The 15,199-nt window shown below is 52.8% G+C and overlaps 1 protein-coding gene across 1 annotated transcript in view; it reads left to right on the top strand.

Annotated features, from left to right (window-relative positions):
• GRIK3 (glutamate ionotropic receptor kainate type subunit 3) overlaps positions 1-8,276 on the top strand; it is a 149,377-nt gene extending 141,101 nt beyond the window's left edge. The window contains exons 15-16 of the mRNA XM_064172779.1: positions 757-1,007; positions 3,036-8,276. Of these exons, the coding sequence (XP_064028849.1) occupies positions 757-1,007; positions 3,036-3,230 (446 nt within the window). The 3' untranslated portion in view covers positions 3,231-8,276. The remainder of the gene's footprint in view (positions 1-756; positions 1,008-3,035) is intronic.
• The last annotated feature ends 6,923 nt before the right edge of the window (positions 8,277-15,199 follow it).

The raw sequence follows: 15,199 nt of genomic DNA, 5'->3' as shown, positions 1-15,199 counted from the left end.
CCAGGGGTTGGAAGGGACTCAAGGAGATCATCAAGCCCAACCTCCTTGCCAGAGCAGAACAATAAAATCTGGCTCAGGTTGCACAGGAACAAATCAAGAGAGGCCTGGAAAGTCTCTCCTTGAAAGGAGACTCCACAACCTCTCTGGGCAGCCTGTGCCAGTGCTCTGGGACCCTTCCAGGAAAGTTCCTCCTTGTGTTGAGCTGCAACCTCCTGTCCTGCAGCTTCCATCTATTGCTGCTTGTCCTATCCCAGGGAGCAGTGAGCAGAGCCTGTTCCCCCCTCCTGACCTCCAGCCCTCAGATAGTTATAAACATTGATTAAATCCCTTCTCAGTCTTCTCTTCTGCAGACTAAGCAGCCCCAGGTCCCTCAGCCTCTCCTCATCAGCCATGCCCTTCGGTCCACTCATCATCCTCATAGCCCTCTGTTGGACCCTCTCCAGCAGACCCCTGAATCATTATGTGTCACTCAGTCTGTATCACTCACTCTGTACCATATCAGTCTGCACCATTCACTGGATTGCTATAAGGGATAAAAAGCCAAAGTGTGAACAATTTTGACCCCTTTGCTTCCGAGCATTTGTTCCCTTTGGATCTCTTCTTCGCTCTAATATCTTCCACTAACCTTGACTAGATAAAAGTAAATACTTCCAAGCCACCTGAGCTGGTCTGGTAAATTTCAATGGGTGGGGGGAAAGTTCCTTAACCCACTGCACCCTCTTTCCCTCTGTATCTGCTGGTGTCCCCCATCCCCAGGGTCACCATACAGGGACAAGATCACCATTGCCATCCTGCAGCTGCAGGAGGAGGACAAGCTGCACGTAATGAAGGAGAAGTGGTGGCGGGGGAATGGCTGCCCTGAGGATGAGAACAAGGAGGCCAGTGCTCTGGGCATCCAGAACATTGGTGGCATCTTCATCGTCCTGGCAGCAGGCCTGGTGCTCTCTGTCTTCGTGGCCATGGTGGAGTTCATCTACAAGCTGCGCAAGACGGCGGAGCGTGAGCAGGTACCAGCTCCCTCCAGCCCCCGGCACCAAGGGTGCTCTGCACACCGAGGCAGGGACGTGGGCAGGCAGAAAAGTTCAGCCTCTGCTGCCTGGAGGTCGTTCAGCATCCCAAAATGCCATGCCCTAAGGCTCATTGCTCTGTCATGCTGCTTGGACAGCCTCAGGGCAGGGGAGGAACACATCCACCATGAGCAAGGTCTTCTGCTGCTGCAGGAACTGGAGTAGCAAAGACTGCAGGGTAGCTCTGAGTGAGCAGGCATCAACGATGCCCACACAGACAGAGCCCTTTCTGAGCTGTTGCTTCCTCTCACTGCTATTACATGTCCCATATTCCAGGTGCAATACACACATGCACAAAGTGTCCACCTCTTCTGCCCACTCCCAATCACAGAGCCTCAAGGAACTGCTCAGGGCTCCACCAGGAAGGCTTATACTGTCTTAGAAACTTCCAGAGCACACAAACAGTCTGACCCACCCACAGCAGCTCAGTGGTGCTCCTCAATCATAGAACTGTTTGGGTTGGAAAAGCTCTCTCAGATCATTGAGCCAACCACCAACCTAGGACCACCATGGCCATTAACCCACATCCCCAGATGCCACATCCACAGGTTTCTTGAACACTTCCAGGGATGATGACTCCACCACCTCCTTAGGCAGCCTGTGCCAACGCCTGGCCACTCTTGCAGGAAAGAATTCTTTCCTCATATCCAACCTACCTCTCCTCAGGCACAATTTCAGGCCATTTGCTGTCATCCTGTCAGCTGATGAGTAGCATGAACGAAGAGAACTGCAGGTTTGGTTTCCCTCTTACTTGTGTGCCCCAGCACAGCCAGTGGGAGGTGCATCTGTGTGCAGAACTCAAAGCAAGCTGCCCACCTGAGGGACTAGACAGATGAAGGAAAACTGCCCACCAGCAAACCCAGCAGGACTCCAGAGCCCTCTGATTCCCAGCACAGTAATCTCCCAGCCCCAGCAGGGATCACACAGAGCACAGAGGCTCTAACAGTCCCCTCTGGCTCTGCCTTTTTGCAGCCTTTAGCATGTCAAAGGCATCACTCTTGCCAAAGGAGAGAGGGCTCAGCCCGCCGCCGGAGCCCCACTAAACACAGCTCATGCCTTAAATGCAGCTTAAACCTGCTGCTTGCCCTCCGCAGAGCCTCCTCCTGCTCACGGAGAGATCAGCACAACATGTGGCAAGCAGTAACTGCTTTCTGCCCCTGCTCACCTCAGTAATGCTGCTTTCTGCCCCTGTTCTCCCCAGTTTGGGTGCTTTCTGTCCCTGCCCTCCCCAGTTTGGGTGCTTTCTGTCCCTGCCCTACTCAGTTTTGGTGCTTTCTGCCTCTGCTCTCCCCAGGATTGATTCTTTCTGCTCCTGCTCTCCCCAGTTTTGGTGCTTTCTGCCCCTGCCCTCCCCAGTTTGGGTGGTTTCTACCCCTGCCCTACTCAATTTTGGTGCTTTCTGCCCCTGCCCTCCCCAGTAACCCTGCTTTCTGCCCTACCCTCCCCAGTTTTGGTGCTTTCTGTCCTGCCCTCCCCAGTAACTCTGTTTTCTGCCCCTGCTCTCCCCAGTTTTGATGCTTTCTGCCCTGCCCTCCCCAGTAACTCTGTTTTCTGCCCCTGCTCTCCCCAGTTTTGGTGCTTTCTGCCTCTGCTCTCCCCAGGATTGGTTCTTTCTACCCCTGCTCTCACCAGTTTGGGTGGTTTCTACCCCTGCCCTACTCAATTTTGGTGCTTTCTGCCCTGCCCTCCCCAGTAACTCTGTTTTCTGCCCCTGCTCTCCCCAGTTTTGGTGCTTTCTGCCCTGCCCTCCCCAGTAACTCTGTTTTCTGCCCCTGCTCTCCCCAGTTTTGGTGCTTTCTGCCCTGCCCTCCCCAGTAACTCTGCTTTCTGCCCCTGCTCTCCCCAGTTTTGGTGCTTTCTGCCCTGCCCTCCCCAGTAACTCTGCTTTCTGCCCCTGCTCTCCCCAGTTTTGGTGCTTTCTGCCCTGCTCTCCCCAGTAACTCTGCTTTCTGCCCCTGCTCTCCGCAGCGCTCCTTCTGCAGCGCCATGGCCGATGAGATCCGACTGTCGCTCACCTGCCAGCGCCGGGTCAAGCACAAGCCGCAGCCTCCCGTCATGGTGAAGACAGACGCCGTGATCAACATGCACACCTTCAACGACCGCCGCCTGCCAGGCAAGGACAACATGACCTGCAACACCGGATTGACACCCGTCTTTCCCTAGGGAATGGGAACGGAGGAGGGCGGGAGGGAAGGAGCTGCGGCAGACGAGGCTGGATGCGCTCTGAACTAGGGAAGAAAGGATTGGAAGTGATGAGGATAACAACAAACACCCCAAACAGACAGGAAAACAACCAAGCAACCCAAACAAGCCTGGTTTGGTTCATCTAGAGAACAAGACCTTTGCCACGCAGCTGCATCCATCACCGGCATGGAAGGCAGAAGAACTTCAAAGCAGGGACTGCAACGTGGGGCTTGGGGCTTTTTGGGGTTGTTTTGGGGCTTTTTAGGTCTTTTTTTTCTCTTCTTTTTTTTTTTTTCCTTCTTTGTTTTTCCTTTTTCCCTCCTTTTTTCTTTTTTTTTTTTCCTCTTTTTTTTCTCTTTTTTTTCCTCCTCCTCTTCTTTTTTTTTCTCTTCTCTTTTTTTTCCTCTTCTCTTCCTCCTTTTTTCTTTTTTCCCCTCTCTTTTTTCTTTTTTTTCTCCTCTTTTTTTTCCTCTTCTCTTTTTTCCTCTTCTTTTTTTCTCTTATTTTTTTTGTCCTCTACTTTTTTTTCTCTCTTCCTCCTCTCTTTTTTTCTCTTCTCTTTTTTTCCCTCTTCTATTCCTCCTTTTTTCTCTTTTTCCACTCTTTTTTCTTTTTTTTCTCCCCTTTTTTCCCCTCTTCTCTTTTTTTTCCTCTTCTTTTTTTTTCTCTTCTCTTTTTTTTTTCTCTCCTCTCATTTTTTTTCTCCTCTACTATTTTTTTTCCTTCAATGCTTAGATCCTACAGGCTTCATGGAGTCCAAATGACACCACCCAGGAGTCTGATGTTTACATACTGAAAACACACAGAGGTGAAACAGGATTGAGCCAAACCAGCCCTGGGCAGGTAAAGAGGAGCCCACCCCCGAGCCAGGTTCTATAGTATGGCAATAAACAGGAACCCTCTGCCAGGTGCAGCCTGGCACAAGCAGCCACCTGTGCCAGCGTCTTCTCCACGCTGGTAGACACAGCACATAGGACATGATGCCCAGGAAGGGGAAAGGTGAAGCACCTGACAGCCACAGCTTTGCCTTCTCTGGAAGCAGCTCATGGTGGCACTTCACAGCTGTGCTGGCCGTGGACATCTGCAGCTGGAAGCCCAAATGGGATATACAGTGGGAGAAATCAACACACCATCAGCAGACCCTCAGCAGCTGACCATGAAGGGCCAAATAAGGCTGAATGCAGCCAAACTCCAGTGTGGTGTGCACAGGAGCTGCTGCCATCTCCAAGTGACAGCACCCCCACACTTGTGCACAACTCCAGCCCATGTCAGCGTGACACAGTGACCTCTAGGTCCTCAGCTCCTCCAGTCTCTCCACAAAGCTCAGTGTCTCCTGCAGAGAGGTGTGGGAAGGGGCTGAGCCTGCAGGTTTCAGCAGTGCCAGGAGGTGCCAAGAGCGGAGCAGTACCCACGTCCATGGAGCTCAGCAGTGCTGAGCTGCAGCTCTGCTGCCTTCACACTCAGGCCAGGAGAGCACTGATGTCTGGAAGAGGACTAAATGCTCTCCGTGGCAAGTCAAAGGCCCAGCCTGCAGGGCCAGGGCTGACCTGGGATAAGCAGCACTATGTGAGCCAACCCTGGCACCACTCTGGCTCTGCCCCTGCCCCAGCAGCATTTCCAGGTGATTTAAGCAAACACTGAAATGGTCTTAAGAAAACTCCCAGGACCTGCTCTGATTTTCAAGTTGCTTAACCCAGAAGGCTGCTCCTGCAGATGAATTCCATCAGAATTACCAAAGACCCCTCTGCTGACCTAAGGCAAGGCTTGGGTGATGCCACCCAGCTCCATCCCTCCACAGGAACCACACGAGTGGCCGGTGGGACACTGCAAATTAATTTGCCAACTGAACCAAACAGCTCTGCCCATCGGAACCCAGCACATCCCCCAGAGCCTGCAAAGGTGCTGAAAGCTGTGATTTAAACACTGGTGGGGAAGAAAAGAGCAAACACCTTCCCCTATGCTTGGCAAGTGTGACAGTGACCACCACTCACCCCTGCTCTAGAGGGCAGGCAGAGTCATGTGGCTGTGTCCTCTGTGTCCTGAGCAAAGTGCCACAGCCACTGCAGGAACCTACAGCTGAAGTGACCCAGTTTGCCCTCCCCTTGCTGCAAAGCCTCTCTGGAAACTTTGCCCTCGCCCAAAGGAACAAACCTGTTTGGAGCTGCTCTGGGATTGCTTTTTTTTCTTTTCCCCACCTGTTCCATCTCCAGGCTCAGCTCTGGAGCTGATCACAATTAGCAAATCAGCTCAAGGGGAGAGCTGCTCCTCCCCTCCTCACCACAGATCCTAATTTGTCCTTTGGGGGGTTTGTCTGGTTTTGGTTTTTTTATTTTCCTCCCTGATGTTAAAGAAGCAACAAAAAGTGACCCAAAACAAAGCAGGAGTGTGTCAGATTTTGACTCAAGTAAAGGTTTGCAAAGCACTGAGGTTTGTTTTCATGGAAACCATGGCAAATTAGGATTGGGAGATGCCAATGGGCATTGCCATCCAAAGAGATGCTGACCAAGTCCCCTGCAGCAGAGGCTGGAAGCACTGCTCTGCTTCCCACAGGGAAGAACATTCTGTGTCTCTTTGCTGATCCTTAGGCTGCTGTGAGTAGTGGATTTTTATGTTTTCCTTGTAGGTTTCTGAGCTCTTTGAAAGAGGTTTTCACAATTAAGGCAGAGAAAAACAAAGCCTGAGCCTGGGCTCTCAGTGTTCAGAGAGTAAAACCCCCCCAGAAACCAGAACTCATTTTGTTTCTTGGCAGCTTTTAAATAAATAAATAACTCTGACTAATATCCCAAACCCCATTTATTCATCTTTGACACCAGTTTGATTTGATTTTACTCACAAACATCCCCGAGTGACAGGTGAGTGTCTGGAATTAACTGGTGCTATCTGCCAGCAGAGCAAAGCCTGCAGAGTAACCCTTTCCTTTCTCTTTCTCTCTCTCTCCACTGCCCATAAATCAGCAGCTCATGCATCTGCAGCCTGAGGTTATGTCTCAACCCTCATCATTAAAACGTTGGAAGGGTCTGTGCTGCTCAGAGCAAGGCAGGAGCTTTGGGAACTGCCTGGGCCCCAGCACTGGGGACCTCTGGCTCCTGCCCAGTGAAGGGAGGGGAGCTGGGATTGATTCTCACCTCAGCCCTCCTGCTGTATGCCAGAGGCAACTCGACCAGCACGAATTCCACCTGTTGCTACTCTCCTCAGCAGATCCCAGGGTCTTTCTGCCATCCACATCTTCCCTCGGAACCCTTTGCCCTCATCCCAGAGAGCCAGGAGCTGGACAGGGTTTGACTGCAGAGCAGCAAGACCCCAGACTGGCACTGCTGTGCTGGGAGACCTGAGGAGGGACAGACCTGCTGGCCAAGCCTCTAAGCCTTCTGTGAGCTGTTCTGGAACCTGTTTGAGACCATCCATGGCTGACACCTGAGAAATTATTTGACTCCCAACTTTGTTTCAGTTGCTTCCTCTCTTGGTGGGCAGAGGGACTGAAAATGAGCCGAGGAGATAAAGCAAGCAGAGGTTTGCACTGTCAAACTGCCTCCAAGCTGCATCACCTTGGTTCTCTGTCCCTTTAGCTTTTTCCTTCCAGCTCTCCCATGAGACAGAGCAAGGCCACAGGGGAGGCTTTGTTTGGGGTGGCTTCTGTTTGGAGTTGACCACAGAGTGTGTAAAGTCTGCTGCCAAGGTGATGGATCCACAAAGAGCTGGAAGATGCAGCAAGGAGCCAGCTTCAGCCCCTGAGCAACCTCTGCTCCACCACCTTGTTGAGTCTGCTCTTGAGGGTGATGGATCCACAAACAGCTGGAAGATGCAGCAGGGAAGCAGCTCCAGCCCCTGGACAACCTCTGCTCCCTCACCTTGATGAGTCTACTGTTGAGGGTGATGGATCCACAAAGAGTTGGAACACACAGAAGGGAACCAGCTCCAGCCCCTGGGCAACCCCTGCTCCACCACCTTGATGAGTCTGCTGTCAAGGTGATGGATCCACAAAGAGCTGGAAGATGCAGCAAGGAGCCAGCTCCAGCCCCTGGGCAACCTCTGCTCCCCCGCCTTGATGAGTCTGCTGTTGAGGGTGATGAATTCACAAAGAGCTGGAAGACACAGCAGGGAACCAGCTCCAGCCCCTGGGCAACCTCTGCTCCCCCACCTTGATGAGTCTGCTGTTGAGGGTGATGGATCCACAAAGAGCTGGAAGATGCAGCAGGGAACCAGCTCCATCCTCTGAGCAACCTTGATGGGTGCTCCTGTGGCATGGGATCAGCCATGGGCCCAGCACTGGTGGTGATCTCTGGAGAGATCACCTCAAAAAGGACTCTGTAGATCCTGGCACTGTGCACCCAGCGTGGCCAAACCTTGCAGAGCTCCCTTAGACCCAGCAACCGCAGGGAGCTGCAGCACAGCCCTGCGTGGGCATCGGTACCACGAGCCCCCTGCTCTCTGTACCTTCCTTTGCCATGGAACAAAAACCCACAACCAAACCAACCAACCAAAAGAGACAAAATAAAAGGACAAAAGTAGGGGGTGGGGAAAGAAGTAAAAAGGAGGAAAAATAGAAAAAGGAGGGGAAAGGAAAACCAAAAGGAAAAATTTGGTCTCTGTGACATTCAGGGGATTTTTCCTTTGTGGACCTGCAGAATTTCTATGACTTAGAGTTTGGGTGGGGGGGGGTGAGGGGGGGGGGTTGGGTTTTGGCTTTTTTTTGGTTTTGTTTTTTTTTTTGTAAGCATTTTGTAACAATTTTGGTTTCATAGTAACTGTGTTACTTGCTGCTCATTCTAGGGCCGAGGTAAAGAAACTTTCCAACAAAACCAACAAAAGGAAAAAAAAAAAAAGGAACAAAAAAGAAAAAAAATAAAAATAAGAAGGAAAAAAAAAAGAGAGAGAGAGAGAGAGAGGGAGGGGGGAGGAAAAAAAAAATTCTGATGCTTATTTTCCTTTTTAAGACACTGTGAAATATCAGAGTGCACAGTTTGCTGTATGAAGTAATATGGTTTTAAAATTTTCAATAAAAGCCCTTTCTAGAAAACAAAAGCAGTCCTGCCCCTGCCTGCTGAACAAGGAACCTCAGCTTTAATACAAGGGTGGTCAGCAGGGCAAGGGAGGGGATTCTTGCTTTCTGGGTTTGGTTTTGCCCCCACCTCCCACCCGCCCCAGGTTGATGAGTGCTGTGTTCAGTTCTGGGCCACTCAATTCAAGAGAGATGTTGAGGTGCTGGAGCATGTCCAGAGAAGGGCAACAAAGCTGGTGAGGGGCCTGGAGCACAAATCCTATGAGGAGAGGCTGAGGGAGCTGGGGGTGTGCAGCCTGGAGAAGAGGAGGCTCAGGGGTGATCTTATTACTGTCTACAACTACTTGAAGGGAGGTTGTAGCCAGGTGGGGGGTGGCCTCTTCTGCCAGGAAACCAGCAACAGAACAAGGGGACACAGTCTCAAGTTGTGCCAGGGTAGGTCTAGGCTGGATGTTAGGAGGAAGTTCTTCCCAGAGAGAGTGCTTGGCATTGGAATGGGCTGCCCAGGGAGGTGGTGGAGGCACTGTCCCTGAGGGTCTTCAAGAAAAGACTGGATGGGGCACTTGGTGCCATGGTCTGGTTGATTGGATAGGGCTGGGTGCTAGGTTGGACTGGATGATCTTGGAGGTCTCTTCCAACCTGCTTGATTCTATGATTCTATGAGGGACAGGGATCTGCTGGAAAAGGTCCAGCAAATGGCTGTAAGGATGATGAGGGGACTGGAGCACTGCCTGATGAGGAGAGGCTGAGGGACCTGGGGCTGCTTAGTCTGGAGAAGAGAAGACTGAGAGGGGATTGAATCAATGGTTTCAACTATCTGAGGGTCAGGAGGGGGGACAGGCTCTGCTCACTGCTCCCTGGCATAGGACAAGCAGCAGTGGATGGAAGCTGCAGCACAGGAGGTTGCAGCTCAACACAAGGGGGAACTTCTTGCCTGGAAGGGTCCCAGAGCACTGGCACAGGCTGCCCAGAGAGGTTGTGGAGTCTCCTTCTGTGGAGCCTTTCCAGGCCTGTCTGGATGTGTTCCTCTATGATGTGTTAAATAGGATTGTCCTGCTCTGGCAGGGGGTTGGACTCAATGATCTCCTCGGGTCCCTTCCAACCCCTAATATCCTGTGATCCTGTGACTCTGTCCCTTTAATCTGCTTTCCTCAGACCCCACCTGGAGTACTCTTGTTATTATATTCTAATTAGCCTCAAACCAGCACAGTGAGATAAAAATCACACAGCACAGGCCTCTGTCCCACAGGCAGGCAGTGCAGGACATGGCATTTTACTCCTGGAGTCCTCTGTGCACTTCTGGAGCCCCCAACACAAGAAGGACATGGAAGTGTTTGAGCCAGTTCAGAGGAGGCCACCAAGATGCTGAGAGGGCTGCAGCAGCTCTGCTCTGAGCACAGGCTGAGAGAGTTGGGGCTCTGCAGCCTGGAGAAGAGAAGGCTTCAAAGAATCACAGAACCATGCATGTTGACAAAGCCCCTCAGCAGCACCAAGTCCACTCAGGGTGGTCTTAGATGGATGGTTGGACTTGATGATCTTAGAGCTCTTTTCCTACCCAAACAGTTCCCTGGTTATTTGCTGTACACTGAGGATGAGGAGACAATTCCTCCCCATTTGTGGAGTTTTTAAGGGTCACCCTCACTCAGCCCCCCCCGGAAGGCAGCAGCTTTGACGTTCCTGCCAAGGAGGGACTTGCAGAGCAGAGCTGAGCCTTGCTTTTATACTCTGAACCCTGATCAACATGCAGAGAACGTGGCAGGGAAAAGAAGGGAGATGGGGGGAGGAAAGGTAAAAGCAGCAAAGCTGCTTCCACATTGCTTAGCTCATGAGACCTGCTTCTGGGGATGAATTCCCTTCCCAGGGGCCAAGGGCTGCAGCAGGAGAAGGTTGCTGAGCAAAGGATGGAGCAGGACAGGGCAGCACCCAACAACCTTGCCCCCACCAAACCTCGGTCTGTGGCAGAAACGGGAGGGGTTGTCAACAGAAATCGTTATCAGCAGGAGCGGCAGGCAGCAATTAACCTTGTCAGTCACAGCTCACCCTTCGGCGGCTGGGAGCCCCCCGCCTCCGAGCTGCCAATCAAGCTTCGGATGAATAATTCATCAGCCAACAGGTTTGCACTGCAAAACAGCCACCGGGTCCCTTTGAGCTCCCGTTAGTCCCTCTGGGCACAAGGGGGAGAGCATCAGGACGTGGTGACCGAGGTGCTTCTGCCACCTCCCACCTCCTGTCTCCCTCCCGACACCTTCAGGCATCTCAGATTTTCAGCTCAGAGGACAACTCTTAACCTCTATTTCTCCCAGGAAAGCCCCATTCCAAAGCAGGAATTGTACATCTGCGAGCAGGGGTTTGCCTGAGCCCAGGTGTCAGAGCTCTGCTGCAGCCCTGGGCCTGCTGGCAGGGGAGCTCAGCATCTCTACCACCATCACCACCCTCTTGCACTCTTGCTCTCCACTCAGCAGCTACAAACATCGACTCTCTGCTGCTCTCTCCAGCCAAACAGAAACCTTGTCACTCGGGGGGGACCCTGGGCAAGCTCAATTTGAATGCCTGAATGAAAATGTAAGGGTGGAACAAAGAGAAGATTAGCAGCAGAAAATGCAGCTTCTGCTCTGATGCACTACATGGTCCAAGAGATGGTCCCTGTGTGGCAGAAGGGCTGGGCATGGATTGGGGACGTTCTGGTCCATGGTAGCAAGGAGCTGTTACTACACAAAAGAACTCTCCCCTCTGAAAGCCTTTGACCCTCAGGCATCAGGATGTGCCACCACCATCATCCTGAGCCAGCCACTAGTGGTGTCCCTCAAGCATCAGTGCTGGGCCTGGGCCTGTTTAATATCTTTATGGATGATTTGGACCAGGGGATTGAGTCCAGCAGCAGTAAGTTTGCAGATGACACCAAGCTAGGAGCAGCTGTGGAGTTGTTGGAGGGTAGCAGAGCCCTGCAGAGGGATCTGGCCAGGCTGGATGGGTGGGCAGAGGCCAAGGGGATGAGATTGAACAAGGCCAAGTGCAGGGTTCTACTCTTTGGCCACAACAACCTCAAGCAGAGGCTGGGGCCAGAGTGGCTGAGAGCAGCCAGGCAGAGAGGGAGCTGGGGGTGTTGGGAGAGAGGAGCTGAAGATGAGGCAGCAGTACCCAGGTGGGCAGCAGAGCCAATGGCATCCTGGGCTGGCTCAGGAGCAGTGTGGGCAGCAGGACAAGGGAGGTTCTTGTGCCCCTCTGCTCAGCACTGCTCAGGCCACACCTGCAGTGCTGTGTCCAGTTCTGGGCTCCGGAATTGCAGAGAGATGTTGAGGTGCTGGAAGGTGTTTGGAGAAGGGCAGCAAGGCTGGGGAGGGGCCTGGAGCAGAGCCCTGTGAGGAGAGGCTGAGGGAGCTGGGGGGGTGCAGCCTGCAGTAGAGGAGGCTCAGGGCAGAGCTCATTGCTGTCTGCAACTACCTGCAGGGAGGCTGTAGCCAGGTGGGGTTGGGCTCATCTGCCAGGCAAGCAGCAAGAGAACAAGGGGACACAGCCTCAAGCTGTGCCAGGGCTCTGGCTGTTCTCTGATTCCAGACACTAAACAGCTATGGGCACAGGGCTCTGGCTCTCCTCTGCCTCCCCAGACACTAAACAGCTATGGGCACAGGGCTCTGGCTCTCCTCTGCCTCCCCAGACACTGAACAGCTATGGGCACAGGCCTCTGGCTCTCCTCTGCCTCCCCAGACACTAAACAGCTATGGGCACAGGGCTCTGGCTCTCCTCTGCCTCCCCAGACACTGAACAGCTATGGGCACAGGGCTCTGGCTCTCCTCTGCCTCCCCAGACACTAAAAACACTCACACCAAAGAAGTGCAGTGCCCTGTCCCACCCCAAGAACGACTCTCCCACTGCTGCCTCTCCTGGCACACAAGCCAGGGTGCCCAGCAACTGCCCACAGGGGGACAGGGCAGCACACAAGGATGAAGGTACCTTTATGCCCCCCCCCCCCCCGAGGATAGATTGGTGCTGGAGCAGGATCTGACCTCTCTGCCAGCCGCAGCAAGCAGGAACACCTCAGCTGGAAGTGGCACTGCTGAAGGACACTTTTGAGAGCTGAAAGTGCTGAGCAATCTGCAGGGCCACTGGGGGTGCTGACACCTTTTATTTTAAGTAGTATCAGTGGTGCTGTTTAGTAGACTCTGAGCACAGCCTGCAAGCAGGATCTTAGTAAACAAGAACCCTTTTGGCAGCAGTGCAGTAACATATGGGCTCTGGAGAGAGTGTGCCTTCAAATGGCTCTCTTAGCTCTGCAAAGTGCCTCTGCTTCACACCCCAAAGCACCCCCTGAAAGGAAACTGCATCTGGAGAGCCTCCTTTTAGTGCCATTAAAGAGATGCAGGTGGGAGCAGAGCACAACCTTCCAGCAGAAGGGAGCAGGGCATCATTACAGGAAGAAAGAGGGCACATGGCAGAGAAGAGGGTCAGCTGAGTCACTGCAGAAAAGTGGAGGTGTGCTGCAGAACCATTTCAAGCAGTGCCCAGCCCATCCTTTTAGGGCTTTTTTACTCCTCAGCAGCAGTTTGTTTGTTTTCACCCTCCCCAGCTGCTCAGAATTTCTGTTTTGTACATGCCTGCTCTTTGCTCACTTTAAGGCTTTTTAGAATCATGGAATCAGTCAGGGTGGGAAGGGACCACAAGGAGTAGCCAGTTCCAACCCTACTGCCACAGGCAGGGACACCTCACACTAGATCAGGCTGGCCAGAGCCTAATCCAGCCTGGCCTTAAACACCTCCAGGGATGAAGCTTCCACCCCCACCCTGGGCAATCTGTTTTCCTCCTTCTCTTTCTCCCTCTGCTTTGCAGGACACACACTGCCCACTGCTCCTCTTCAGCAAAGCTTCTGCTACACTTCACTAGCACAGTTTGCTCAGAGGTGTTCAGGCTGCTGCTGGCACTGCTGGCACTGCAGGTGTCATTACCAGAGGGACTTGCACAGCTTGAAAGATGGTGGCAGCCTCCCCCTGCCATGCTCTCAGAATCATAGAATCAGTGGAAGGGACCACAAGCATCATCTAGTTCAAACTCCCTTACCATGCCCAGGGACACCCTACCCTAGAGCAGGCTGCACATAGCCTCAGCCAGCCTGGCCTCAAACACCTCCAGCCATGGGGCCTCAACCCCCTCCCTGGGCAACCCATTCCAGCCTCTCACCACTCTCCTGCTCAACAACTTCCTCCTCACCTCCAGCCTCACTCTCCCCACCTCCATCTTTGCTCCATTCCCCCACTCCTGTCACTACCTGAATTCACACCAAGAGACCCCTCTGTAGCTGCCTGATCATCTGCGGGGCACATCAGGCTCAGCATTACAGTAACCTGCTGCTTAACCCCTGGCTACTCAAGCCTAACACTTCTGTGAACTGGAGTCCTCTTCCCCTGTGCTCTTCTCCCACCCCAGTGGCAAAGCTGTTAGCTTGGAGCAGATCTGTTAATGTGGCACAAGGAGCTAAAGAAGATGTATTTATGCTCCTTCCTTTGCAATTGATAATCTCAAGAGAGAGAGCCTGGTAATAATTTCTCTCACTGGGGCTCCTCTCCTGGCAGCCCACACTGCAGAGGGGAATCACAGCTCATTTGCATAAGATAATGAAACTGCAGCAAAAGAGTGAAACTGCACAGCCACATTGCTTTAATGACAGATGCTTCTTAAACACTTTAATTATGTCTCTCAGAGCACTTTTAGCAGGGCCACAGAAAGGGAGAGAGAGATTGTCCTGGTTGATGGGAGGTTGCCCATGAGCCAGCAATGAGCTCTGGTGGCCAGGAGGGTCAATGCCAGTCTGGGGTGCATTAGAAGGGCTGTGGTTAGTAAGCTGAGAGAGGTTCTCCTGCCCCTCCACTGGAGCAAAGCTGGAGGTGGGGAGAGTGAGGCTGGAGGTGAGGAGGAAGTTGTTGAGCAGGAGAGTGGTGAGAGGCTGGAATGGGTTGCCCAGGGAGGTGGTTGAGGCCCCATGGCTGGAGGTGTTTGAGGCCAGGCTGGCTGAGGCTGTGTGCAGCCTGCTCTAGGGGAGGGTGTCCCTGGGCACGGCAGGGGGGTTGGAACTTGCTGCTCCTTGTGGTCCCTTCCAATTCTGACTGATTTTGTGATTCTATGAATTCTGCTCCTCTGGAAGCTCTGCAACATAATCACAGAATCATAGAAACAAGCAGGTTGGAAGAGAGCTCCAAGCTCAGCCAGTCCAACCTAGCACCCAGCCCTGCCCAACCAACCAGACCATGGCACTAAGTGCCCCAGCCAGGCTCTTCTTCAACACCTCCAGGGACGGTGACTCCACCACCTCCCTGGGCAGCCCATTCCAATGCCAATCACTCTCTCTGACAACAACTTCCTCCTAAAATCCAGCCTCAACCTCCCCTGGCACCGTTTGAGACTGTCCCCTTGTTCTGTGCTCGTTGCCTGGCAGAAGTTGATCACATTCTGTGCTTCTGTTGCTCCACAGCCTCTCTGGGCAACCTGTATCAGTGTCTCATCACCCTCACTGCAAACAACTTCCCAACATCCAGTTTCAATCTCCCCCCTGCCAGTTTAAACCCATTCCTCCTCATCCTGTCATTACAAGACCTTGTCAATTATAGTTTCCCTCGTTCCTGTCACCAAACATCCAGCAGTTCCTCTGTGATCTGTGCTAGATTGTGTGGTCCTGCTCTGGCAGCAGGGTTGGACTCAATGATCTCCTTGGGTCCCTTCCAACCCCTAATATCCTGTGATCCTGTGAGCAGTGTGTGGCTTTAGTAGTCACCAAAGATTGCAAAAGAGGCAGATGGCCAAGCAGGGTGGGCACAGACATTGGAGCTGATGTCTACTTGACTTGCTTCCAGCTCTGCCCTGGATGCAGGGTGCCCTGTTCCCCAGCCCCCACTGGCTCTGCAGCTCTCCTCCCAGCGCCAGAGGTTCTCCAAAGACTGAGGGAACATTTTCTTCAGAGCAT

Source organism: Pogoniulus pusillus, chromosome 37, assembly GCF_015220805.1.
Source record: "Pogoniulus pusillus isolate bPogPus1 chromosome 37, bPogPus1.pri, whole genome shotgun sequence".
Lineage (NCBI taxonomy): Eukaryota > Metazoa > Chordata > Aves > Piciformes > Lybiidae > Pogoniulus > Pogoniulus pusillus.
The sequence above is the reverse complement of the archived record's forward strand: the minus strand, read 5'-3'. Positions and strand labels throughout refer to the sequence as shown.